Below are 27,016 nucleotides of genomic sequence, written 5' to 3'. Positions count from 1 at the left end.
TCATACTTCAACCAAGGTTTCCGGTTAGGTAATACCTGGATTGTCTTGCGAGATAATACTCATTGGTATTGCCATCACTAAGTTCACCACCATCAGTCACCTGGGGGAGGGTTCAGGAGAAATGTTTATGTCCAGTATAGAAACTGGTGTTCCCTGTGTGTATTGTGGCAATGCAAAAGTTGCTGGAGAATTTGCAAGTGGGAAGAAGTGGAGTGATATTTGGAAATCTGACTTTTTAAAGCATAATTTAGCAAGAAAATCACATATAGGCCGTGTGCAAAAGCACTGGTGAGAAAATCCTTCATTACCTGCTATAGGCCTGCTACATAGGTTGTGTGAGAGTGCAGATGAACTCAATTGAACCCAGAGGAGATCAAAGTTCTTATCGCCAGTGATTTGGTTGCTGTTGAAATGAATACCTCTGTATATAAAGTTCAGTTTTCACATGTTGTCACTGGGCAAGAATTGTGCAGCACAAGATTTTTGAACACACTGGTCATTACAAATTAGAGGGGACATTGGTGGGAATGTGGGGAGACTTCCAGTGTCCCTGATACCCTCACATACCTGACTCCCTATGACCCTGCACGTTAGGGAGTTGGAGCTGGAAATGGATGAATTCCGGATCATTCAGAAATCAGAGGGGATGATAGATATGACACGAAGAGAGGTGAGTTACACCCAAGGTGCAGGACACAGGAAACTGGATGAGAGTCAGGAAGGAGAATGAGGTTAAATAGCCATCACTGAGTACTCTTGTGGCCATCCCCCAGGACAACAGGTAGACCACGTTAGAAACTGTTGGCAGGGAATTAGCTAGCACAGGAAAGTCAAAGGGCTGATAGGGGATTTGTTAGTTAGGGGAACAGAACTAGAAGGGGACTAATATCCTAGTGGTCATGCTTGCTAGTGCTAGTGGATGTTAAACTGAAGTTGCAGGGTGGATGGGAGCCTGAATACCAGAACAGATAGTGGAGTCATTGAAGTGAATTGACTTTATTACTTACATCCTTCATATACATGTGGAGTAGAAATCTTTATGTTCCGTCTCCATCTAAATGTGCAATTTGTAGTAATTTGTAATAAACAGTATGTACATCAGAATGGTCAATATAATATAGAAATACAATTGTATCAGCATAAATATATCAGTCTGATGACCTGGTGGAAGGAGCTGTCCCAGAGCCTGTTGGTTCTGGCTTTCATGCTGTGGTACCATTTCCCGGATGGTAGCAGCTGGAATAGTTTGTGGTTGGGGGTGAATCAGGTCTCCAGTGATCCATCAGGCCCTTTTTTACACATCTGTCAGTGTAAGTGTCATGAATAGTGGAAAGTTCACATCTACAAATGCACTGGGCTGTCCGCACCACTCTCTGCAGAGTCCAGCGATTGAGGGAGGTACAGATCCCATACCAGGCAGTAATGCAGCCAGCCAAGATGCTCTCTATTCTGCCCCTGTAGAAAGTTCTTTACATTTGGGGGCACATTCCAAACTTCTTCAGCTTCTGAGGTGAAACTGGCATGCTTGTGCCTTTTTCACCACACAGCCGGGATGTACAGACCACGTGAGATCCTCGACGATGTTTATGCCAAGGAACTTAAATCTGTTTACCCTCTCAACTCCAGATCCATTGATGTCAATACGGGTTAGCCTGTCTCCATTCCTTCTGTAATCCACAACCAGCACCTTTGTTTCTGTGACATCGAGGAAGTGGTTGTTTTCTTGACACCAGTCAAATGTTGTTCAAACTTCAGACAAAGTCAACAATCAAAAGATTGAGCATGGTGCTTCGAATGTACTGAGCTGTGTAAATCAAATGCAAGAAACATCATGGGAAAGCCAGATGAGCTCAGTGTATTGAGTTATGATATTGTTACCATTACTGGGACTTGGTTGAAACCAAAAGTCTGAGGGATTGAGAGGAACAAATTTACAGAGAGATCACAGACTATGCCAGAAACAAAGACTGATACAGTAAGTGATTTTAACTTTCCATATATTGACTGGGGGTCCCATACTGTAAAAGGACTAGATGGGACAGAGTTTGTCAAATGTGCTCTCAACCAGTAGAATTCTCAAAGTAGAAGTGTGCAATAAGCTATCAGGAAATGATCCAGGGCTAGTGACAGAAATTAGTGTATGGGAAGACTTTGTACCTAGTGATCATAATACTATGAGATTCCAAGTAAATATGGAAAGAGAGAGGTCTAGACCACAGGTTGAGATTCTAACTTGGGAAAGGTCAATTTTGGTGGTATCAGAAAGGATCTGACAAGTGCGAATTGGGACAGGATGTTTCTGGCAAAGGAGCACTTGGTAAGTGGGAGTTCTTCAGAAGTGAAGTTTCGAGGGTTGTATGTGCCTGTCAAAATAAAAGTTTGGTAACTGGTGCAGGGAACCTTGGTTTCCAGAGATATTGAGGCCCCGGATATTTTGTTTCTCTAAATGCCTCAGGCTGTTGGGTGCTACCAAGACTCATTAGTGACTACAATATTATAATTCCACACCCTGAGCTCAGCTGACTTTTTTTGAAGTCATCTTCTGTTGGTTTCTAAAAGCTTCCCAATAGTTTTTGCTCTTTTGTTTGCCCTCTCTTTGTTTTTTACATTGGCTTTGGCTTCTCATTTCAGCCATGGTTCTGCCCTCCAGACTTTACAATGCTTCCAGTTCTTTGGGATGTATCTATCACTCACCTCCCGAATTGCTCCCAGAAACTCCAGCCATTGCTGCTCTGTTGTCAGTTTCTACCAGTTTCCCCTTCCAATCAAGTTTGGCCAGCTTCTCTGTCATAGAAACATGGAGAAGGTCAGTGCAGAAACGTGCCCACTCTGGACGATCAGTGAATGGTAATCTATACTGTGAATGGTATCTATAAAGTGAAAAAGACTAAGGAGCTGGTGGTAGACGTGAGGAGAGCTAAGGTACTGGTGACCCCTGTGTCTATCCAGGGGGTCAGTGTGGACATGTGGTGGCCAGTGCTATCATGTTTGCTGTTGTGCGCTGGGGCAGCAGGCTGAGGGTAGCAGACACCAACAGAATCAACAACTCATTCGTAAGGCCAGTGATGTTGTGGGGATGGAACTGGACTCTCTCACGGTGGTGTCTGAAAACAGGATGCTGCCTAAGTTGCATGCCATCTTGGACAATGTCTCCCATCCACTACATAATGTACTGGGTGGGTACAGGAGTACATTCAGCCAGAGACTCATTCCACCGAGATGCAACAGTGAGCGTCATAGGAAGTCATTCCTGCCTGTGGCCATCAAACTTTACAACTCCTCCCTTGGAGGGTCAGACACTCTGAGCCAATAGGCTGGTCCTGGACTTATTTCATAATTTACTGGCATAATTTACATATTACTATTTAACTATTTATAGTTCTATTACTAGTAATTATTTATGGTGCAACTGTAACAAAAACCAATTTCCCCCAGGATCAATAAAGCATGACTATGACTATACGAGGAGGCAAAATAGATAGGGTAGATTTTACATAGCATTCTTGCATCTGTATTTACTCAGGACACAGATACCCATTCAAACTTCTCATCAATGGTGAAATCGAGCTCACATGCATCACTTGTGCTGGCATCTCATTCCACACTCTCAACCATTTCACTGAGAGGTTTTCCACATGTTCCCCTTAAATTTTCACCTTCCCCACTTACCCATGACCTCTGGTTGTCATTCCACCCAAACTGAGTGGTAAAAGCCTGATTGCATTAACCCTATCCATACCCTCATAATTTTGTACATTTCTAACAAATCCTCAAATCATGTATAATTTCCTTGTTTATGTTTAATGCCTTTTTTAGGGGTCTAAGATGATGAGGGGCATTGATCATGTGGATAGTCAGAGGCTTTTCCCAGGGCTGAAATGGCTAACATGAGGAGCCTGAATAACAGAACATATAGTGCAGGGTTGTGGAGACAGATGTTGTTCAGACTTCAGGAAAAGTCAGGAATGAAAAATTTCAGCAACTTTAGTTTAATCCCCCCCATACACACACAAACCCACCTTCCCATGCAGCTCTATCACCCCTTTGGCTTTCATCTCCCAGATCAATAAAAAGGAGGTACATACCAGTTACAGGTAAATAGGAACAAATGGGGTACTTATGAAGTACAGGATATTCAAGTGAACACTTACGAAAGAAATAAAAGAAGGCATGAGGTTGCCCAGCAGACAAGGTGAAGGAGAATCTTCAGGGATTCTGCAGATATGTTGAGAGTGAAAAGATGGCAAGGGAGAAAATTAATCCTCTGAAAGATCAGAATGGTAATCCATATGAGGAGACAAAATAGATGGGGGAGATTTTTTTGCCATCTGTATTTACTCAGGAGATGGTCACAGTGTCTATAGAAGTGAGGCAAAGCAGCATCAACTTCATGGACCCTGTACAGATTACAGAGGTGGAGGTGTTTGCTGTCTTAAGGCAGATTACCATGGAAAAATCACCAGGGCCTGACAAGTTGTTCCCTATGACCCTGTGGAAGACAAGTGCAGAAATTGGTGGGGCCCAAGCACAGGTATTTAAATCACAGGTGAGGTACTGGAGGTTTGGAGCCAATGTTATTCCGCTGTTCAAGACAGGCTCCAAATATAAACTAGGAAATTATACGTTGGTGAGCTTGACATCAGTAGTGGAAAAGTTATTGGAACGTATGTGCAGGAACTGGATATATAATTATTTGGATAGATGTGGACTGATTAAGGATAGGCAGCATGGCTTTGTGCATGCTAGGTCATGTCTAACGAATCTTATCGAGCCTCACGAGGAAGTTATCAGGAAAGTGGATGAAGGCAAGGCAGTGGATGTTGTCTACATGGACTTTAGCAAGGCACTTGACAGAGTCTCATATGGGAGGTTGGTCAAGAAGGTTCAGTCACTCAGCATTCAAGATGAGATAGTAAATTGGATGAGACACTGTCTTTGGGAGAAGCCAGACTGTGGTAGCAGATGGTTGCCTCTCTGACTGGAGGCCTGTGACTAGTGGTGTGCCACAGGGATCAGTGCTGGATCTGTTGCTGTTTGTCATCTATGTCAGATATCTGGATGATAACATGGTCAGCTGTATCAGCAAATTTGTGGCTGACACCAAGGCTGGGGGTGTAGTGGACAGTGAGGAAGACTATCATGGCTTGCAGAGCAATCTGGACACACTGGAAAAAATACATTGAGAAACAGAAAATGGAATTTAATGCAGACAGGTGTGAAGTGTTGCACGTTGGTAGGAACAAGGTCTTACACAGTGACTGGTCGGGCTCTGAGGAGTGATGTAGAAGGAAGGGATCTGGGAACGCAGGTCCATAGTTCACTGAAAGTGGTGCCCCAGTTAGGTAGGGACGGAAAGAAAGATAGTGGCACATTGGCCTTCATAAACCAAAGTACTGAGTACAGGAGATAGATGTTATGTTGACATTGTATAAGAAATTGGTGAGGCCTAATTTGCACTGTTGTGTGCAGTTTTGGTCACCTACCTACAGGAAAGATGTTAAAGAGGTTGAAAGAGTTCAGAGAAAATTTGCAAGGATGTTGCCACGTCTGGAAAATTTGATTATAAGGAAAGATTGAACAGATCAGGCCTTTATTTGTTGGAACGTAGAAGATTGAGGGGAGATTTGATGGAGGAGTACCAAAATTATGAGGGGTATAGATAGGGTAAATGCAAGCTGGCTTTTACCACTGAGATTGGGTGGGACAACAACCAGAGGCCGTGGGTTAAGAGTGAAAGGTGAAACGTTAAGGGGAAAATGAGTGGAAACTTCTTCACACAGATGGTCATTCGGGTGTGGAATGAGCAGTTAGCGCAAATGGTGAATGTGAGCTCAATCTCGACACTTAAGAGGTATGAGTAGGTACCTGGATGGTAGAGATATGGGAGTAGAAAGTGTAGTTCAGCATAAACTAGATAGGCCGAAGGGTCTGTTTCTGTGTTGTACTTTTCTATGACTATGACAAGAACCTTAAATAATACTAATATTCACTTTAATTCCTTTTAACAGACCAACCATTCATCTCAGCAGCAAATTTTTATACGGTGTTTAAACTGTGGCACTTTAAATTAACAGTGCGTAAAAGAAAATCCCAGCTGCAGGTCAACAAAGGCTATTTGTGTGAGAGTGTTTCAGTTACTGTGGAGCCAGAGACCTATGTAGCTCAGTGGGAACAGGGAATAATACCAGTGGAGAGAGTCAAACTAATCCAAGCCACAGATTTGAGACGGCAGAAATGCACCATTCGTATAGAGACAGGAAGAGCAACAGAGAGTTTAATTCCAGATACCATTTAATTCCATATACCAGCACTCTGCACAGTTAGAAGATGATTTCTCCTTCCAACTTGGGTTGACTGTCACTGTAACAGTGTGATGTCAGATCACACCTTGGTGACTAAAGTAATCTCATCTGAAATGTTGTCCTTCACCCATTGATGGATTTTGTAAATCTTTTTACAGGTTAAAAATGACAAGGAATTTGTCTATGGGAATCTTGAACACAACACAGCAGTTTGGCTGTCTCTGTGCAGATATTTAAGAAGTGGAGCAAGGGAACCACTCGATCATCCTTCCTCCTCAGACTGTGGGGAGGGATTTACTCGATCATCTGACTGACTGGCACGCCCGTCATTTTACACATGGGGAGAGGCCATTCACTTGCTCAGACTGTTGGAATGGATTCCCTCAGTCATCTCAGCTGAAGGTACATCAGTAAGTTCACACTGGTCAAGACCATTCACCTGTTCTGTGTGTGAGAAGGGATTCAGTCGGTCTTCCCACCTGTGGACACACCAGACAGTTCACACTGGGCAGAGGCTGGTCATCTGCTGAATTTGTGGGGAAGGATTCACTCGGTCATCTGACCTCATGGCTCACCAGCGAGTCCACACTAGGGAGAAGCCGTTCACCTGCTCAGAATGTGGGAAGGGATTCACTCGTTCATCCACCCTACAGAGTCACCAGCGAGTTCACACAGGGGACAGGCCATTCAGCTGCTCAGACTGTGGGAAGGGATTCACTTTGTCATCTCAGCTACTGAGCCACCAGTCAGTTCACACCGGGGAGTGGCCATTCAACTGTTCAGACTGTGGGAAGGGTTTCACTTGGTCACCCGACCTACTGGTGCACCAGCGAGTTCACACCGGAGAGAGGCCGTTTACCTGTTCAGTCTGTGGGAAGAGATTCACTCGGTCATCCGACCTACAGAGTCATCAGCGAGTTCACACTGGGGAGAAGCCGTTCACCTGCTCAGAATGTGGAAAGGGATTCACTCAGTCATCCAACCTACAGAGTCATAAGCGAGTTCACACTGGGGAGAAGCCCTTTACCTGCTCAGACTGTGGGAAGAGATTCTGTCATTCATTTCACGTACTGACCCACCAGTGAGTTCACACTGGGGAGAAGCCATTCACCTGCTCAGAATGTGGGAAGGGATTCAATCAGTCATCCACCCTGAGTCACCAGCGACTTCACACTGGGGAGAGGCCGTTCACCTGCTCAGAATGTGGAAAGAGATTCACTCGATCATCCAACCTACTGAGTCACCAATGAGTTCACACTGGAGAGAAGCCATTCACCTGTTCAGAATGTGCGAAGAGATTCAGTCGATCATCTGACTTACAGAGTCATCAGCGAGTTCACACTGGAGAGAAGCCGTTTATCTGCTCAGAATGTGGGAAGAGATTCACTCGATCATCCACCCTACAGCGTCACCTGCGAGTTCACACTGGGGAGAAGCCGTTCATCTGCTCAGTCTGTGGGAAGAGATTCACTCGATCATCCACCCTACAGAGTCATCAGCGAGTTCACACTGGGGAGGGGCCGTTCACCTGCTCAGACTGTGGGAAAGGATTCACTCAGTCATCCCAACTACTGGCACACCAGTCAGTTCACATTGGGGAGCGGGCATTGATATGAATCTCGAGGTTTCATTTCCTGTGGACTGTCATTTTAAGAGAGGGAGAGGGAGAGATTAAGAAGGCGAATCAGTCTGACTTGCAGCTTCTTTACATCGCTCACAGCTTGTTTAGTTTTAACCGAGGACACAGACAGTCAGAGTCAGACGGAGACAAAGGGGAAAAAATGGAAGGATCAAAAGAAGGGAACTAGTGGCCAAGGGTCACTGTTTAGAACTTTCCCATGCTCACAAGGGTGGGTTAATTATTGATTCAGCGAACATCGAATGTGTGGTTATCACCTCATTTGATCCATTGGAGTGGATCGGATTTGTGAAGACCACTTATGTCTTATGTGCCTGGGTATGGTCTGGTAATTCACTTGAAGATGATACCCCTTGTGACAAGTCCCTTTCGGTGATAATTCGTACGTGGATTTAGAACGACAAGGATAAAATCTACAGCGACTGTTCTCTTGTTTTACCACCATGGAACCTGTGGAATTTGACATAATTGCCTTGTCTCGACATTTACCCTGGATTACAAATATCTCTCTCTCATCAACTATTCCATGGATGAACTGAACTTTCATATTTTACCATCTCAAGACTCTAAGCTCAATAGTTTGGGAGTTATATTTAAATATATATATATATATATATATATACACACACACACGTAACACTGTTCAATTTTGTTTATCTTGTTTTAGTTACTATCTTATAAGTAGATACTAATAAAGATAGTGATTTTAACATCAAAACCAGACTCCAGGTGTAGTCTATTGCTACTGGTTCGTTTCTAAAGCGTTACGGTTCGTAACAAAATTGGGGCCTGCGTCCGGGATATGAACAAATTTGGGGGCATATTGATTATCAGTTTCATTGGGGAAATCCCTTTTGATTTATTTGTGTGTGAAAAATCAGCAGCAATGGATGTTGATAGATTTCTGCAAGCGCCAACCTCTGAAGCATTAGAGGATGCCAGAAGGATTGAGCTGTTGAGTATTGCTAAAAAGTTAAAACTTGGAAAGGTGAAATTGACAATGAGGAGGTCACAGATGCAGAGGATAATAACTGAGCATTGTTTATCCGAGGGTGTGTTTAAAGTGGAGGAGTTGGAGGTGTTTCCTGAAAGTAAACCCATTGAGTTTGCGCTCCTGTACAAGTTAGAAAAATTAAAGATGGAGGCTGCGGAACGGCAGAGGCAGCTTGAGGCTAGAGAGGCAGAAAAACAGAGGGAGGAAGCAAAACGACAGAGGCTGTTTGAGCTGGAAAAGATAGATTGCTGCAAAGGGGTCTAATGTTACACTCTGGTGATAAGTTTGAGTCCAGTCAGGAAGTTAAATTGGTACCTCCATTTGATGAGGCAGAGGTTGATAAATACTTCCAGCATTTTGAGAAGTTTGCTCAGAGTTTAAAGTGACCAAAAGCGGGTTGGCCAATTCTCTGACAAAGTGTAATTAAGGGGAAGGTTCAGCGAGCCTATTCTGCCTTGACAGTTGATGAAGCAGCTGATTATGACATTGTGAAACAGGCTGTGCTGAAAGCTTATGAGTTGGTCCCAGAAGCATACAGGCAAAGGTTTAGAAATTTAAGAAAATTGTTGTATGAAATTTGCTTATGAGAAGTTTGTGTGTTTTGAATGCCGGCACACATATGAAAATGTAAATGATGATTTTAACAGCTTGAAAGAGTTGGTTTTAATTGAAGAATTCAAAAGGTCCATCCCTGATGACATAAAGACATGCTTAGATGAAAAGGATGCTGCCACTTTGCAATAGTCTGCTAGATTAGCAGATGAGTTTGCTTTAACTCATAAGGTTCAGTTTACCCGGAATAAGAGCTTCCAAAAGAGTAGCAGGAATAACCAGGGTAAACCAGAAGTTAAAGCTGGGATTAGTAACAACAGTAAGGATGAAGGGAAGCAGTTGAAGGAGAAATATTCTGATCTTTCTTGTTACTATTGTAAGAAAGCTGGTCATATGATAGCTAATTATTCCATCCCGAAGAAGAAAAAGGAAAAGGAGGCCGTCCGAAATGCCTGTGATCTGTATGTTGAAGCACCTATAAACCCACAGGGTTCTGAACATTCTGTTGAGGCTTAGTTAAGGACTGTGAGGTCTGACCGAGTTAAGAAGGGATTCGATCATTTTATGTCAGATGGGTTTGTATTAGTAAAGGAAGGGTCAACCCCAGTCCCAGTGAAAATTCTTCGAGATACTGGGGCTTCTCAGTCAGTTATGTTAGACAGTGTTCTAAAGTTTGGTGATGAGACTAACATTGGTGAGATAAATCTTATTAAAGGCATTGGGGGTGGCATGGTTTCTGTGCCATTGCACAGGGTAACTTTACAGTCAGGTTTGGTTTCAGGACTTGTTAAGTTCAGATTATGTTCCAGTTTACCGGTGGAAGTTGTTACTTTGCTGTTAGGGAATGTCCTGGCAGATGGTAAAATTGTTCCTGCAGTGCAGTTGACAACTAAGCCAACCACTGACGACCCACAGATGGATTTTAATATTTATCCTTCCTGTGCAGTAACTCAAAGTATGGCTAAAAAGTCTGCCAATGGAGACGGTTCTGTGCAGCATGATTCTGGTACCTATGACAGCCAAAATTGGGATCAGGTTATGATGACTTGTAAGGGTCTTTTCTGCCTTCACTGTTTCAACAGGATTCAGGTACTAAGTCTGATGAGAAAGATTTATCCCTGTCTAGGAAGGAGTTTATAGCAGAACAGAACTGAGACCCTGAGACTGAACCTTTAAAAAAAAAACAGCTGTCTCAGATGATGCGAATAAGAAAGTGCCAGTAGGGTATTATCTCAAGGATGGAGTGTTAATGAGGAAGTGGAGGCCACCTGCTATACCTGCGAGTGAGGAATGGGCAATTGTTCACCAAGTTGTAGTCCCTAAAGTATATAGGACTGAAATTTTAACTTTCCCCCACAGTATGCCCTTAGGTGGCCATTGAGAACCTAGAACAGTTCAGGCCCTATGGCCCACAATGTTGTGCCGACCCTTAAACCCTGCCTCCCATATAACCCCCCACCTTAAATTCCTCCATGTACCTGTCTAGTAGTCTCTTAAACTTCACTAGTGTATCTGCCTCCACCACTGACTCAGGCAGTGCATTCCACGCACCAACCACTCTCTGAGTAAAAAACCTTCCTCTAATATCCCCCTTGAACTTCCCACCCCTAACCTTAAAGCCATGCCCTCTTGTATTGAGCAGTGGTGCCCTTGGGAAGAGGCGCTGGCTGTCCACTCTATCGATTCCTCTTAATATCTTGTATATTTTTGAGTGAATAAAACTGTAAACAGGATTATGAAAGAATTTTACTGGCCTAACTTGAGGAAAGATGTTGTGACCTATTGCAGAACCTGTCGCACTTGTCAAGCTGTGGGTAAACCCAATCAGTTCACCCCAGTGGCCCCACTCCGGCCTATACCTGCTTTCAGTGAACCCTTTTCCAAAGTTATAGTAGATTGTGTTGGCCCATTGCCAAAGACTAAAGCTGGCCATCAGTATTTGCTAACTATTATGTGCACTGCATCCAGATTCCCAGAAGCAATACCTCTCAGAAATATTAAAGCTAAAACTGTGTGGAGGGCTCTTATCAGTTTTTTTTTACTTTATTTGGTTTGCCTAGAGAAATCCAGTCTGATCAACGAAGTAATTTTACATCTGGATTGTTCCAGCAGGTAGTTTATGAACTGGGAACTAAAAAAATTACATCGTCTGCATACCATTCAGAATTACAAAGGGCTTTAGAAAGATTTCATTCTACCCTCAAAACAAAGATTAAGACATACTGTGTAGAAAATGGAAAAGACTTGGATGAAGGCAAACTGTCTTTTTTGCTTTTGTTCGCAGTAAGTGTCTCAGTACAGGAAAGACTGGGCTTTAGTCCATTTGAACTTATATTTGGTCATAGAGTGAGGGGAACTTTGACCTTGTTAAAGGAACAATGGACTGATGGGGATGTACATGTTAACCTGTTAGACTATGTTTTGAAGTTCAAAAATAAACTACACCAAGCCTGTAGTCCAGCGAGACAAAACCTAAAGACTTCTCAAAATAAAATGAAGTGTTAATTTGATAAGCAGGCTTGCAAAAGAAAATACCAGGTGGGGGATAAGGTGCTTGCCTTATTTCCAATGTTGACGAATCCACTTCAGGCGAAATTCAATGGACCGTATGAAATAGTCTCTCCAAGTAATGATGTGAATTATGTTATTAAAACACCTGACCGACGTAAACTAACACAGGTGGTACACATAAATATGATAAAGCCTTATTTTGACAAGCAAACCACGGTCACAGTACATGACGTAGATATTGGTCAAGCCAAACCAATTAAGCAACAGCCGTATCGCATGAATGTAGAAAAGTGTAAATTGGCTGAGCAAGAAATTGAATATATGCTGAAATTGGTATTATTAGGCCTTCAACATCAGATTGGAGCTCACCCTGCGTTATTGTGCCCAAACCTGATGGTAGTGTTAGATTTTCCACTGATTATAGGAAGGTAAATGCAGTAACATAAACAGATGCCTATTCTATCTCTAGGGTGGATGATTGCATGGATAAGGTTGGAAGAGGTAAATTTCTTACAAAGATTGATCTGTTGAAAGGGTATTGGTGTGTTCCATTGATGGACAGAGGTAGAGAAATTTCTGCGTTTGTGACACCTTCTGGGTGGTATGAATACAATGTTTTGCCATTTGGAATGAAAAATGCTCCAGGAACATTCCAGAGAATGATTGATTCTGTAATTCGAGGGTTAGAACACGCAGTTGCCTATATTGATGACTTAGTCACAGGGAGTGACACTTGGGAAGAGCATATCTCTGCAGTAGAAAAGCTGTTTGACAGGCTTTCCCAGGCCAACCTTACAGTTAACTTAGCTGAGAGTGAATTTGGCCATGCCACTGTGACCTATCTTGGCTATGTAGTAGGTCGAGGCAAGTTGTCACCTGTTCAGGCAATTTCTGAAGTTCCTATTCCAACTGGTAAGAAGCCTCTTAGAAGGTTCCTGGGAATGGTTGGATATTATCATAAGTTCTGTAAGAACTTTGCAGATATCGCTCTTCCTCTGACTAATCTCCTGAAGAAGGGTGAAAAGTTTGTCTGGACCGAGCCGTGTCAGGAGGCATTTGATCGATTGAAAGTTATTATTTGACATTAGGCCAATCAATGTAGTGTCATCAGCAAATTTAATTAGCAGATTGGAGCTGTGGGTGGCGACACAAGTCATGGGTATAAAGAGAGAAAAGGAGGGGGCCAAGGAGACAACCCTGCGGGGTATGTGTGCTGAGGGTCAGAGAGACAGAGGTGAGGGAGCCCACTCTTACCACCTGCCGGCGATCTGACAGGAAGTCCAGGATCCAGCTACACAAGGTAGGGTGAAGGCCGAGGTCTCTGAGTTTCTTGTCGATACTTCACGCTTTCGTATGGCTACCGCTCTGCCCATGACTGCAAGGAACTTCAGAGAACTTTGGAGAGCAGAGAACATCAGAGAAACAAGCCTCCCCTCCATGGACTCTTCCTACACTTCCCCTGCCTCGGAAAAGCTGGCCATGTACTCAAAGATCCTCACAACCCGGACATTCTTGCCGCAAACCCGCTCCCCCATCGGGGAAGAGATACAAAAGCCTTAAAGCGCGTACCACCAGGCTCAAGGACGGCTTCCTGTCTGCGGTTATAAGCCAAATGAATGGTCTCCAGTCCGATAAAATGGACTCGACCTCACAATGTAACTCACCGTGACCCTGCACCATATGTCTATCTGCACTGCACTTTCTCTGAAGCCATAATGCTTTGTTACAGTTACTGTTTTGTCGTATATCAGATCAATGTACTGTCGTAATGTATCGATCTGTGTGGATGGTACGTCAGGCAAGAATTTCACTGTAGCTCAGTACGTGATGATAACAAACAAATTCCCCATATTAATTGTGTGGAAATATTAGACAGACTGAGTTACTTTGGAACCACAGAAGGAAATTTAATTGTCATTTCTGAAGAATGCAAACAAATGGAAAAGGCTTCAATCTCGCATTATGATCTGCAGTAACTGGGATCAGGTGACCGGTGGTGAGTCTCCCATATCAATATCAGAATCAGGTTTAATAGCACCGGCAAATGTCATGAAATTGGTTGTCTCTGCGGCAGTAATAGAACCTAATTCATAACAACAGATTTTAACAATTGTGATATAAAATAAGAACATACATATTAAACAGTTAAATGATGTAAGTAGTACAACATAAAAATAAACTATTTTAATTGTGTGGAACTATTTGACTGACTGGGTTGTTGTATTGCAAATTCTGGAGTGAAGCTTAACTAAACTACACATTTATGAGAAGCTCAGATAAATAGAAAAGGCTAAATTCTCACATAAATGGGTCATAGATCCAGAAACATTGGCTGCACTTCAGCAGGTAAAAACAGTGGAATGAAACATGTTGTCCACCCACAACGAGAGGACGTGACAGATCCGGATCTCACTGCCTTGTCTGAACGGGTGAAAGATGAAGCTACACGGACACGTAGAGCAGTGACCGGAAGATGCTGCAGATCTGCGGGAAAACGTGAACAGGGAACGGGATCAGGTGACGGGTGGAGGGTCTCCCACCTGAACAGGTGACTCTGCTCCTCACTCCTCACACGCTGTCCGGCCCATCCGCCGCATTTCCCATATTATTGCATAGTTACATTTCCCTCTATACCTTTCCCGTCCCTTTCCCTCCACCTCCAGGTCACAGAGTTACGGGGTCGATTCCCATCCCGATCTGACAAACTTCTCAGACACAAACTGGAAATGTGCAGGTTTCATTTAAATCAGTCTGTGTTTATAAACACTAATTTCTATTCACATTCCTCCGGCCTCACTGGACAGGAACACGGAAACACCAAGTGAGAAACAGCAGGAGGTGGCCATTCAGCCCCTCTAACCATCAACAAGATGGCGGCTGCTCTCCCATCTCAGCCACATGTTTCTGCCTGATCCTCATTTCCTCGATCCCTTCAGTCTCCACACATCTGCCGGCCTCTGTTTTATGTGAGGACGATCACTGAGTCTTCACCGCCCTCTGTGGTGGGGATTTACGGACATTCACCACCTTCGGAGTGGAGACATTTCCCCTCATCTCAGTCCCGGACAGTCCACCCCCTTTTTCAGAGACTGGGATCCCTGGTTCAACCGGTAATGATGTTGTGCATTTCAATGTGTTCACCCCTCGGTCCTCGATTCTCCAAATGAAAGGGTTATCACATTTGATCTTTCTTCATATGATGACCCACCACTCCAGGGATCAGTCTGGTGAATCTTCATTGCACTCTCTATAACAAATACTCTCTAACCTCTTTGTTAACCCTCTATGGAATTAATTTCCATCTTCTGCAGCCCCGTGTTGCCCCAACCACTCACCTCCCACCCCTGTCACTATTTCCACCTTCCCACCTCCCCCTCACCTGGACCCACCTCTCACTCCCCAGCTCTTGCCCCATCCCCACCCCTCACCTCTTTTCTCGGACTATTTCCCGTCCACTCTCAGTCCAGAGGGAGGGTCTCGGCCCGAAATGTTGACGGTCCATTTCCCTCCACAGATGCTGCCCGACCCACTGAGTTCCTCCGGCAGTTTGTTCTTTGGTCTGTATAACCCGTGTTAGTGTGGGGAGCGGGATTTTACACCATATTCCCGGTACAATCTCAACAAAACACAAATAATTGTCACTTTGCCCGGACCATCGGCCCCGCTCGCAGGGCAACAGTCTGCCGGTGTTTGCCCCCAATGTGGTGAATCGCCACCACCGTGGGCTCAGACATTTCCACAGATGAGCCCCTCCTGTCCCCACCGGGACAAACATCCTGTCCGCCCCCTCTCTCACCGTCTTCATCCTCTCCCTCCCCGGGGAACCGGCATCAAACCGACGGGCCGAGCGGTCTCCTCCTACCTCTCAGCGATACATCAGACTCCGGCCGCAGGAGACGCTTCACAAACGCCCCAACTTCCCTCGGAGGGAAATGGAAATAAATCAGAAAGCGGACATTTTCTTTGGGATTTGTTCCGCTTTGATGAGGAGTTTGACACTTGTGCGAGAGACGGTGTGAGTGGGGGTAACGCCCTCTCGGCCGGTCCGCCTCCGCGACTGGTTGTAACCAATGATTGACATCCGTTCGCACCAATGGGAATAGCGCAGCTCCTGAATCCTCTGTTGACAGCGGTGGGGAAGGGGCTCGTCACGTGATTAGTAGCCCAGCCGTTAAACCGATAAAGCTCGAGCTCTCCAGCGCGTGGGTGACGTAAGACACCGCCCACGTGAGGGCAGATGCCGGTGTGGGGAGCCCATGTGTGACGTCAGGCGCGTGGGTGCGCGTGTGTGACGTCACTTGTGGGCGAGCGCTTCTATTTAAAAACACTTTCATGGACATTTCTTATGATTTCAGCTGGACAACAACATTAATCTCGGGTTTCATCACTGAATCCAGTGTTGTGAGATGTAAAGTCCCTGTTATGTGCCCGGCTGTGCCGTGTTGTTGGTGGAGTGGGCAGCGTGGTGTTTGTCTCGATTCGGGTCACAACACCAGAATTGCCAGCGGGGTCCACACACAGTGTATTAGTGACCAGAAAACCTCCCGTCCCTGCAGTCTCTGTCTCCTGGTAAACTCAACACCCTGACAATGTGGACCATAGACACCCCTTCCTCTCAGAGTCAGGGAATCATTCAGACAGCTGATCAAAGAGAGGAATTATATTTATTGGTCATTAAAGTTCACCCAGATTCGTTTGGACGGATTTGATGTGGAGTTCGGGGGTCACAGTGAAAGGGCCGGACGGCCGAACTCTCTCCGTTGTCCAAACATCCTTCCGGGTGAGGCGACCCTTCACCTGTGAATCTCCCGGGGTCGCCCGTTGTGTCCGCTGCTCCCGATGCGGCTCCTCTACACCGGTGACACCGGCTCCTCCGCAGTTGTGCGGGGTCGGGTTGTTTTTTCGGGGGGATCGATGTTATTTTTCCCATTTGTGGGAGGGGTGGGTTTTGGGGGTTGATGATCGGGATGCCGTTCTTTTTTATGCGGGGGTTGGGTGGGAGTTTGATGTTTCTCTCTGAACGACTTTCATGTTCTTTGTTCCGTGGCTCACTGGAGAAGAAAAAAAAACTCAGAGCTGTTTATGGATATCTGCTTTGATAATTAATTAACCTTTGAACTATCTGCTCCGAGCGGGACTTCCCGGTGTCCAAACATTTTCATTCCGATTCCCATTCCGGTTGCGACGTGTCAACCCATCGCCTCCTCTTCTGCCAAGATGAGGCCACCCTCAGGGTCCAGGATCAGCACCTTATATTCCGTCTGGTTACCCTCCAAACTGATGGCATGAATATCGATTTCTCCTTCCGATGAACAAATCTCCCCCTCACCTCTCCCTCCTACTCCCTCTCTTCCTCTCTGACTTTTCACGTCCTCTCACCTGCTGAACACTTCTCTCTGGATCCACTGCTCCATCCCTTTCTCCTATTCTCCACTCTCCTCTCCTATTAGATTCTATTTTCTTCTGCTCTTGAGCTTTCCCACCTACCTGGCTTCACCTATCACCTTCCAGCTCGACATTTCCTCGCCCGCCCCGATTTTATTCAGATATTTCCCTCATTCCATCTCAGTCCTCAGTTCAACTGGAAACGTCGACTGTTAACTCTTTTCGATAGGAGCTGCCCGGCCTGCTGAGTTCCGACAGCATTTTGTTTGTGTTGCTCTGGATTTCCAGCATCAGCAGACTTCGTCGTGTTTGTGATTTACATCTCCGTTGTCCCTCCCGCCTCCGGCCACTGATGGCGCTGCACGGACCTCCGGCCACTGGCGGCGCCGCATTGACCTCCGACCACCGGCGGCGCTGCATTGACCTCCGTCCACGGGTGGTGCTGCGGCGAATATCCTGCTGAACGTCGGCCCGGTGTCCATCACAGTTGTCGCCGGCGGTTCTGCTATCGGGGAGGTGAGTAATGGAGTTTGTGTAAATCGGGGGTTTGCTGCAGTTGGAAAGGGCCGGGACCGAGTTCTGCCGGACGGCTGCAGGCTCCGGGCTCTCCGGTCCCGCAGCCCCGGTTTTAGCTTTGTGCCCAAGCCCGGGCTGTGGGATCAGTCAGTTGTGGTTCCCAGGCTGGGAGGGGGTTTGGGGTGAAGGGGATCTGTCTGTGTGTGGGTAGAGGTTACGGGTGGACTGTGGGTGTGGGGTGAGTGGTCGGAAAGATGTGGGACCCTAGGCCTGAAAGGGGGCGGTTGTTAGAAAGTGGGATGTCCTTTCAGCAGGGGTGCAGTGCTAATTGTTTTAGGTGCCGGAGCTGACAAAATACTTGCCATTTCCTAGATCCTCTCTGTATATATGTCACACCCAGTTTGTGTACCTGCTGATTTCATGTACTGGACAACGTCCTTGCCCCATTCGAGTAATGAACAGGTAAACAAATTGAGTGTGGTGTATATATATACATATAGGGCTTCTTATAATGTCAGAATCAGGTTTATTATCACAGTCAATTGACGTGAAATTTGTTGACTTAGCAACAGGAGTTCAATGCGATACATATTCTGGCATAGATAAGAAATAAATTAAAACATAATAAATAAAAAAGTAAATCATTATGCATAATGAATAGATTGTTAAAAATGTGTAAAAACAGAAATGATGTATATTAAAAAGTGAGGTAGTGTCCAAAGCTTTCAAAGTCCATTCAGGAGTCGGATGGCAGAGGGGAAGAAGCTGTTCCTGAATCGCTGAGTGTGTGCCTTCAGGCTTCTGTGTCTCCTACCTGATGGTAACAGTGAGAAAAGGGCATGTCCTGGGTGCTGGAGGTCCTTTATAATGGATGCTGCCTTTCTGAGACACCGTTTCCATAAGATGTCCTGGATACTTTGTAGGCTGGTACCCAAGATGGAGCTGACTAGATTTACAACCTTCTGCAGCTTCTCACGGTCCTGTGCAGTAGCCCCTCCATACCAGACAGTGATGCAGCCTGTCCAAATGCTCCCCACAGTGCAGCTATAGAGGATTTTGAGCTTGTTTGTTGTCATGCCAAATCGCTTCAAACTCCTAATAAAGTATAGCTGCTGTCTTACCTTCTTTATGACTACATCGATATGCTGGGACCACGTTAGATCCTCAGGGATCTTGATGCCCAGGAATTTAAAGCTACTCACTCTCTCCACTTATGATCACTCTTATGATGATTGGTACATGTTCCCCCGTCTTACTCTTCCTGAAGTCCACAATCAGCGCTTTCGTCTTACTGACATTGAGTGCCAGGTTGTTGCTGTGGCACCATTCCACTAGCTGGCATATCTCACTCCTGTACGCCCCCTCGTCACCACCTGAGATTCGACCAACAATGGTTGTATTGTCGGTAAATTTGTAAATGGTGTTTGAGCTATGCCTAGCCACACAGTCATGTGTATACAGAGAGTAGAGCGGTGGGCTAAGCACACACCCCTGAGGTGCGCCAGTGTTGATCGTCAGCGAAGAGGATATGTTATTACCAATCCGCACAGACTGTGTTCTTCTGGTTAGGAAGATGAGAATACAATTACAGAGGCCCAGGTTCTGCAACTTCTCAATTAGGATTGTGGGAGTGATGGTATTAAATGCGGAGCTGTAGTCGATGAACAGCAGCCTGACAAAGATGCTTGTGTTGTCCAGGTGGTCTAAAGCCGTGTGAAGAGCCATGGAGATTGCGTCTGCCGTTGACCTATTGTGACGACAGGCAAATTGCAGTGGGTCCAGGTCCTTGCTGAGGCGGGAGTTCATTTAACATTTAACATTTAACATTTAACATTTTTCTGCCTAATCCCATTAACCCGCACCCGGACCACCTCTCACCCATGTACCTGTCCAAGTTTTTCTTAAATGTTAAAAGTGAGCCCGCATTTATCACTTCATCCGGCAGCTCATTCCAAACTCCCATCACTCTCTGTGTGAAGAACTTCCCCCTCCCGTATTCCCTTTAAACTTTTCCCCCTTCATCCTTAACCCACGTCCTCTGTTTTTTTTTTCTCCCCTAGCCTCAGTGGAAAAAGCCTGCTTGTATTCACTGTATCTATACCCATCATAATTTTATATACCTCTATTAAATCTCCACTCTTTCTTCTACGCTCCAGGGAATAATGTCCTAACCTATTCAACCTTTCTCTGTAACTGAGTTTCTCAAGTCCCGGCAACATCCTTGTAAACCTTCTCTGCACTCTTTCAACCTTATTAATAGCCTTGATATTAATAATTTGGTGACCAAAACTGAACACAATACTCCAGATTCGGCCTCACCAATGCGTTATGCAACCCCACCATAACATTCCAACTCTTATACTCAATACTTTGATTTATAAAGGCCGATGTACCAAAAGCTGCTTTACGACCCTATCTACCTGTGACGTCAGTTTTAGGGAATTTTGTATCTGTATTCCCAGATCCCTCTGTTCTACTGCACTCCTCAGTACCCTACCATTAACCCTGTATGTTCTACCTTGGTTTGTCCTTCCAACGTGCAATACCTCACACTGGTCTGTATTAAACTCCATCTGCCATTTTTCAGCCCATTTTCCCAGCTGGTCCAAATCCCTCTGAAAGCTTTGAAAACCTTCCTCACTGTCCACTACACCTCCAATCTTTGTATCATCAGCAAATTTGATCCAATTTCCTTTTACCACATTTTCATCCAGATCATTGATATAGATGACAAATAACAATGGACCCAGCACTGATCCCTGTGGCACACCACTCGTCACAAGCCTCCACTCGGAGAAGCAATTCTCTACTACCACTCTCTGGCTTCTTCCATTGACCCAATGTCTAATCCAATTTACTACCTCTCCATGTATAGCTAGGAACTGGATCTTCCTAACTAACCTCCCATGCGGGACCTCGTCAAAGGCCTTACTGAAGTCCATGCAGACAACATCCACTGCCTTCCCTCCATCCACTTTCCTGGTAACCTCCTCAAAAAACTCTAATAGATTGGTCAAACATGACCTATCATGCACAAAGCCATGTTGACTCCCCCTAATAAGTCCCTAACTATCCAAATACTTGTAGATCCAGTCTCTTAGTACTACTTCAAATAATTTACCTACTACCGACATCAAACTTACCAGCCAATAATTTCCCAGATTACTTTTAGATCCTTTTTAAACAACAGAACAACGTGAGCTATCCTCCAATCCTCTGGCACCTCACCCATAGATATCGAAATTTTAAATATATCTGCCAGATCCCCTGTAATTTCAACACTAGTCTCCTTCAAGTTCCGAGGGAATACCCTGCCAGGTCCTGGGGATTTATTGACTCCAATTTGCCTCAAGATAGCAAGCAGCTCCACCTCTTCAATCTGTATAGTTTCCATGACCTCATTACTTGTTTGCCTTATTTCCATAGACTCCATGCCAGTTTCCTTCTTAAATACAGACACAAAAAAACCATTTAAGATCTCCCCCATTTTTTTTGGTTCCATACATAGCCAACCACTCTGATCATCAAGAGGACCAATTTTATCCCTTAAAATCCTTTTGCTCTTAATATACCTGTCAAAGCTCTTTGGATTATCCTTCACCTTGACTGCCAAAGCAACCTCATGTCTTCTTTTAGCCCTCCTGATTTCTTTCTTAAGTATTTTTTTTGCACTTTTAATACTTCTCAAGCATCTTATTCGCTCCCTGTTTCCTATACATGTCATACATCTCCATCTTCATCTTTATCAGAGTTCCAATATCCCTTGAGAACCAAGGTTCCTTATTCTTATGCACTTTACCTTTAATCTTGACAGGAACATACAAACTCTGCACTCTCAAAATTTCACCTTTGAAGGCCTCCCACTTACCAATACAGGAACAACCTGTCCCAATCCACACTTTTTAGATCCTTTCTCATTTCTTCAAATTTGGCCTTATTCCAGTTTAGAACCTCAACCCGAGGACCAGATCTATTTTTATCCATGATCAAGTTGAAACTAATGGTGTTATGATCACTGGAACCAAGGTGTTCCCCTATACACACTTCCGTCACCTGTCCTAACTCGTTTCCTAATAGGAGATCTAATATTGCATCCTCTCTAGTTGGTACCTCTATATATTGATTCAGGAAACTTTCCTGAACACATTTTACAAACTCTAACCATCTAGACCTTAAACAGCATGGGAGACCCAATCAATATGTAGAAAATTAAAATCCCCTACTATCACTACTTTATGTTTCCTGCAGTTGTCTGCTATCTCTCTGCAGATATGCTCCTCTAATTCTCGCTGACTATTGGGTGGTCTATAATATAACCCCATTAATGTGGTCATACCTTTCCTGTTTCTCAGCTCCATGGCCTCGGTAGACAAGCCTCCTAATCTGTTCTGCCTGAGTTCTGCTGTAACATTTTCCCTGACTAGCAATGCCAACCTGCCACCCTTCATTCCTCTGCCTCTATCACGTCTGAAACATTGGAACCCTGGAACATTAAGCTGCCAGTCCTGACCCTCCTGCAGCCAAGTTTCACTAATGGCTATAATGTCGTAATTCCATGCGTCAATCCATGCCCTCAGCTCGTCTGCCTTCCCCACAATACTCCTCGATTGAAATAGACACACCTCAGAAGATTATTACCACCACACACAACTCTTCTATTTGTGACTCTGCATGAACTTTGGTTCCCATTGCCTTACAAATCTAGTTTAAACCCTCCCCAACAGCACTAAAAACCTCCCCGCAAGGACACCGGTCCCCTTGTAGTTCAGGTGTAACCCGTCTCTCTTGTACAGGTCCCACCTGCCCCAGAAGAGATCCCAATGATCCTGAAATCTGAAACCCTGCCCCCTACACCAGTTTCTCAGCCTCAGTCAAAGTAAGAGTTAAAAATTTCAATCATTTAATCACATATTATGTACCGTTTGTTATTTCGGGGTACTGATTTGTAACAGTGGACACATCATGCAGCATCCACCCAAGCGAAATTTCTTAAGTTTGGCTGTGCTGGGGGGCTATCAGCCCCTATATTAAGCTGCTAGCCAAAGCAAGATTTACATAAGGATAGATGACTGAGTGAATCCCTTCCCACATTCACAGCAGGTGAACATCCTCTCCCCAGTGTGAACTCAGTGATGCACATTTGGTTGATTTGGCTGAGAGAATCTCTTCCCAATGTCTCAGCAGGTGATTGGCCTCTCTCCAGTGTGAACTGACTGGTGTCTCTGTAGTTGAGATGACCAAGTGAATCCCTTCCCACAGACTGAGCAGGTGAACGACCTCTCCCCAGTGTGAATTCGCTGATGTACCTTCAGATTAGATGACACAGTGAATCCCTTCCCACAGTCCAAGCAGGTGAACGGCCGCTCCCTGGTGTGAACTCGCTGGTGTGTCATTAGGGTGGATAGCCAAGTGAACCCCTTCCCACACACTGAGCAGGTGAACGGCCTCTCCCCAGTGTGAACCCGCTGATGTTCCTTCAGTTTAGATGACCGAGTAAATCCCTTCCCACAGTCTGAGCAGGTGAACGGGCTCTCCCCAGTGTGAACTGACTTGTGTACCAGCAGGTCAGATGACCGAGTGAATCCCTTCCCACAGTCTGAGCAGGTGAACGGCCTCTCACCGGAGTGAACTCGCTGATGTACCTTCAGTTGAGATGATGAAGTGAATCCCTTCCGACAGACTGAGCAGGTGAATGGCCTCTCCCCAGTGTGAACACGTTGATGTACCTTAAGATCAGATGATGAAGTGAACCCTTTCCCACAGTCTGAGCAGGTGAACGGTCTCTCCCCAGTGTGAACTCGCTGATGTACCTTCAGTTGGGATGAGCAAGTGAACCCCTTCCCACAGACTGAGCAGGTGAATGGCCTCTCTCCAGTGTGAACTCTCTGATGTACCTTCAGTTGAGATGACGCAGTGAATCCCTTCCCACAGTCTGGGCAGGTGAACGGCCGCTCCCCAGTGTGAACTGACTGGTGTCTCAAGAGGTGGGATGACCGAGTGAATCCCTTCCCGCAGTCTGAGCAGGTAAAGGGTCTCTCCCCAGTGTGAACTCGCTGATGTACCTTCAGTGTAGATAAGCAAGTGAATTCTCTCCCACAGTCCCAGCAGGTGAACGGCCTCTCTCCAGTGTGAACTCGCTGATGTACCTTCAGTTGAGATGACCAAGTGAATCCCTTCCCACAGTCCGAGCAGGTGAACAGCCGCTCCCTAGTGTGAACTCGGTGATGTACCTTCAGTTGAGATGAACAAGTGAATCCCCTCCCACAGTCCGAGCAGGTGAATGGCCGCTCCAAGGTGTGAACTTGCTGGTGTGCCATTAGGGTCGATGACTGAGTGAATCCTGTCCCGCATTCTGAGCAGATGAATGGCCTCTCACCAGTGTGAATTCGCTGATGTACCTTTAGTTTAGATGAGCAAGTGAATCCCTTCCCACAGTCTGAGCAGTTGAATGGCTTCTCCCCAGTGTGAACTGACTTGTGTACCAGTAGTTCGGATGACTGAGTGAATCCCTTCCCACAGTCTGAGCAGGTGAACGGCCGCTCCCCGGTGTGAATTCGCTGGTGAGCCATTAAGTCAGATGATCATGTGAATCCTTTCCCAGAAGTTCAGCTGATGACCAGCCTCTGCCCAGTGTGAACTGACTGGTGTGTCCACAGGTGGGAAAACCAACTGAATCCCTTCTCACCCACAGAACTGGTGAATGGCCTTGCCCAGTGTGAACTTGCTGATGTACCTTCAGTTGAAATGACCGACTAATCCATTACCACTGTCTGACCAGGGGAATGGCCTCTCCCCGTGTAAAATGACGGGCGTGTCAGTCGGTCAGATGATCGAGTGAATCCCTTCCCACAGTCTGAGCAGGAAGGATGTTCGAGTGAATCCCTTGCTCCACTTCTTAATTATTTGGACAGAGACAGCAAAACTGGTGTGTTGTGTTCGAGATTCCCGTAGACAAATTCCTTGTCATTTTTAACCTGTAAAAAGATTTACAAAATCCATCAATGGATGTATGACAACGTTTCAGATGAGATCACTTTAGTTGCCGAGGTGTGATCTGACATCACACAGTTACAGTGAAGTTCAACCCAAGTTGGAGAGAGAAATTATTTTCTAACTGGGCACAGTGCTGGTATCTGGAATGACCATCAAATTCTCTGATGCTCTTCCTGTCTGTATAAGAATGGGGCATTTCTGCCATCTCCAATCTGTGACCTGGCTCAGTTTGACTCTCTCCATTGGTATTATTCCCTGTTCCCACTGAGCTGCATGGGCTCCTGGCCCCACAGTAACTGAAACACTCTCACACAAATAGCTGGCAGTGCATTCCACGCACCCAGCACTCTGTGTAAAAAACTTAGCCTGACATCCCCTTGGTATTTATTTCCAGCACCTTAAAACTATGCCCCCTCGTGTTAGCCATTTCAGCCTTTGGAAAAAAAACCTATGGCTGTCCACACGATCAATGCCCCTCATCATCTTGTATACCTGAAAAAGGCTCTAAACATAAACAAGGAAATTATACATCGCTTTGAGGATTTGTTGGAAGTATTCAAAATTATGAGGGTATAGATATGGTAAATGCAAGCAGCTTTTTCCACCAAAGTTGGGTGGGATGACAACCAGACGTCATGGGTACGTGGGGAAGGTGAAAATTTAATGGGAACATGTGGAAAATCTCTTTACTGAAATGGTCGTGAGAGTGTGGATTGAGATGCCAACACAAGTGGTGAATATGTGCTCAGTTTCACCATTTAACAGAAGTTCGGATGGGAGCCTGGATGGTAGGGGTACGGAGGGCAATCGTCCTGGTGCAGGTAGTTGCATTAGACAGCTTAAATGTTTTTTCAGCATTGACTAGATAGGCCAAATAGCCTGTTTCTGTACTGAACTACTCCATGTTTCTGTGACAGAGAAGCTGGCCAAACTTGTTTGGAAGGGAAAAGGTAGGAGTGACAATGGAGCAGCAATGGCTGGAGTTTCTGGGAGCAATTCGGGAGCTGAGTGATTGATACATCCCAAAGAAGTGGAAGTGGAAGAATTAGAAAGGCAGGAGGACACAACCATGGCTGAAATGAGAAGCCAAAGCCAACATAAAAAGCCAAAGAGAGGGCAAATAATGAGCAAAAACTATTGAGAAGCTTTTAGAAACCAACAGAAGACGACTAAAAAAAAAGTCAGATGAGTCTGGGGTGGAATTATGATATTGGAGTCATTAATGAGTCTTGGTAGCACCCAACAGTGTGAGGCATTTAGAGGAACAAAATATCCAGGGTCTCAATTTCTCTTGAAAACCACAGTTCCCTGCACCAGTTGCCTTTCCACTTTTATTTTGACAGGCACATACAAACTCTACACCCTTGAAACTTCACTTCTGAAGGCCTCCCACTTACCAAGTACTCCTTTGCCAGAAAACGGCCTGTCCCAAACCACACTTGTCAGATCCTTTCTGATACCATCAAAATTGACCTTTCTCATATTTAGAATCTCAACCCATTGTCCAGACCTCTCTTTTCTCATATTTACTTTGAATCTCATGGCATTATGGTCACTAATTCCTGTTTTTACTCCCATATAAATCCTATTTGTGACAGATGTCACTTTGAGGTGGCTTCTTTGACTTATATGTTCTGATCTCGCCCCTCTTGGAAAAATTCTGGAAAGATATTTTTGATATTATTTTAACAGTTTTGCGTTTTGATTTACAACTCCATCCAATTATGGCAAGTTTTGGTTTGCCAATGACGGAACATAGATCTTTATCCTCTTCAGCTTGTCGGATAATCCCACTTGTTACATTAATGGTCAGAAGATCCATTTTATTAAATTGGAAAGAAACCAACCTCCCCCTACTACATTTCAATGGTTTTCCCAAACTATATCATGTTTAAATTTAGAAAAAATCAGAAGTGTCACGATTCGAAGAAGGAGTCTGAGAGTCTGAGTGGGAGTGCCGAGAAAGACATTTTTGAAATTTTCGTTATTTTTTTTTCTCCAACGGCATTCTGAGAGGCGGGACTGCGCAGGCGTGTGACGTCAGGCAGTGCAGCGTGGCAGATTTAAAAGGGCAGACATCCTGCTTCGGGTTTGATTCGAAGAAGGAGTCTGAGAGTCTGAGTG

At 45.1% G+C, this 27,016-nt stretch overlaps 1 protein-coding gene across 1 annotated transcript in view; it reads right to left on the bottom strand.

Annotated features, from left to right (window-relative positions):
- LOC140206719 (uncharacterized) overlaps positions 1–27,016 on the bottom strand; it is a 107,611-nt gene that overhangs the window by 19,239 nt on the left and 61,356 nt on the right. The window contains exon 3 of the mRNA XM_072274901.1: positions 23,315–24,456. Within this exon, the coding sequence (XP_072131002.1) occupies positions 23,315–24,456 (1,142 nt within the window). The remainder of the gene's footprint in view (positions 1–23,314; positions 24,457–27,016) is intronic.

Source organism: Mobula birostris, chromosome 13, assembly GCF_030028105.1.
Source record: "Mobula birostris isolate sMobBir1 chromosome 13, sMobBir1.hap1, whole genome shotgun sequence".
In the NCBI taxonomy this organism is placed as follows: domain Eukaryota; kingdom Metazoa; phylum Chordata; class Chondrichthyes; order Myliobatiformes; family Myliobatidae; genus Mobula; species Mobula birostris.
The sequence above is the reverse complement of the archived record's forward strand: the minus strand, read 5'-3'. Positions and strand labels throughout refer to the sequence as shown.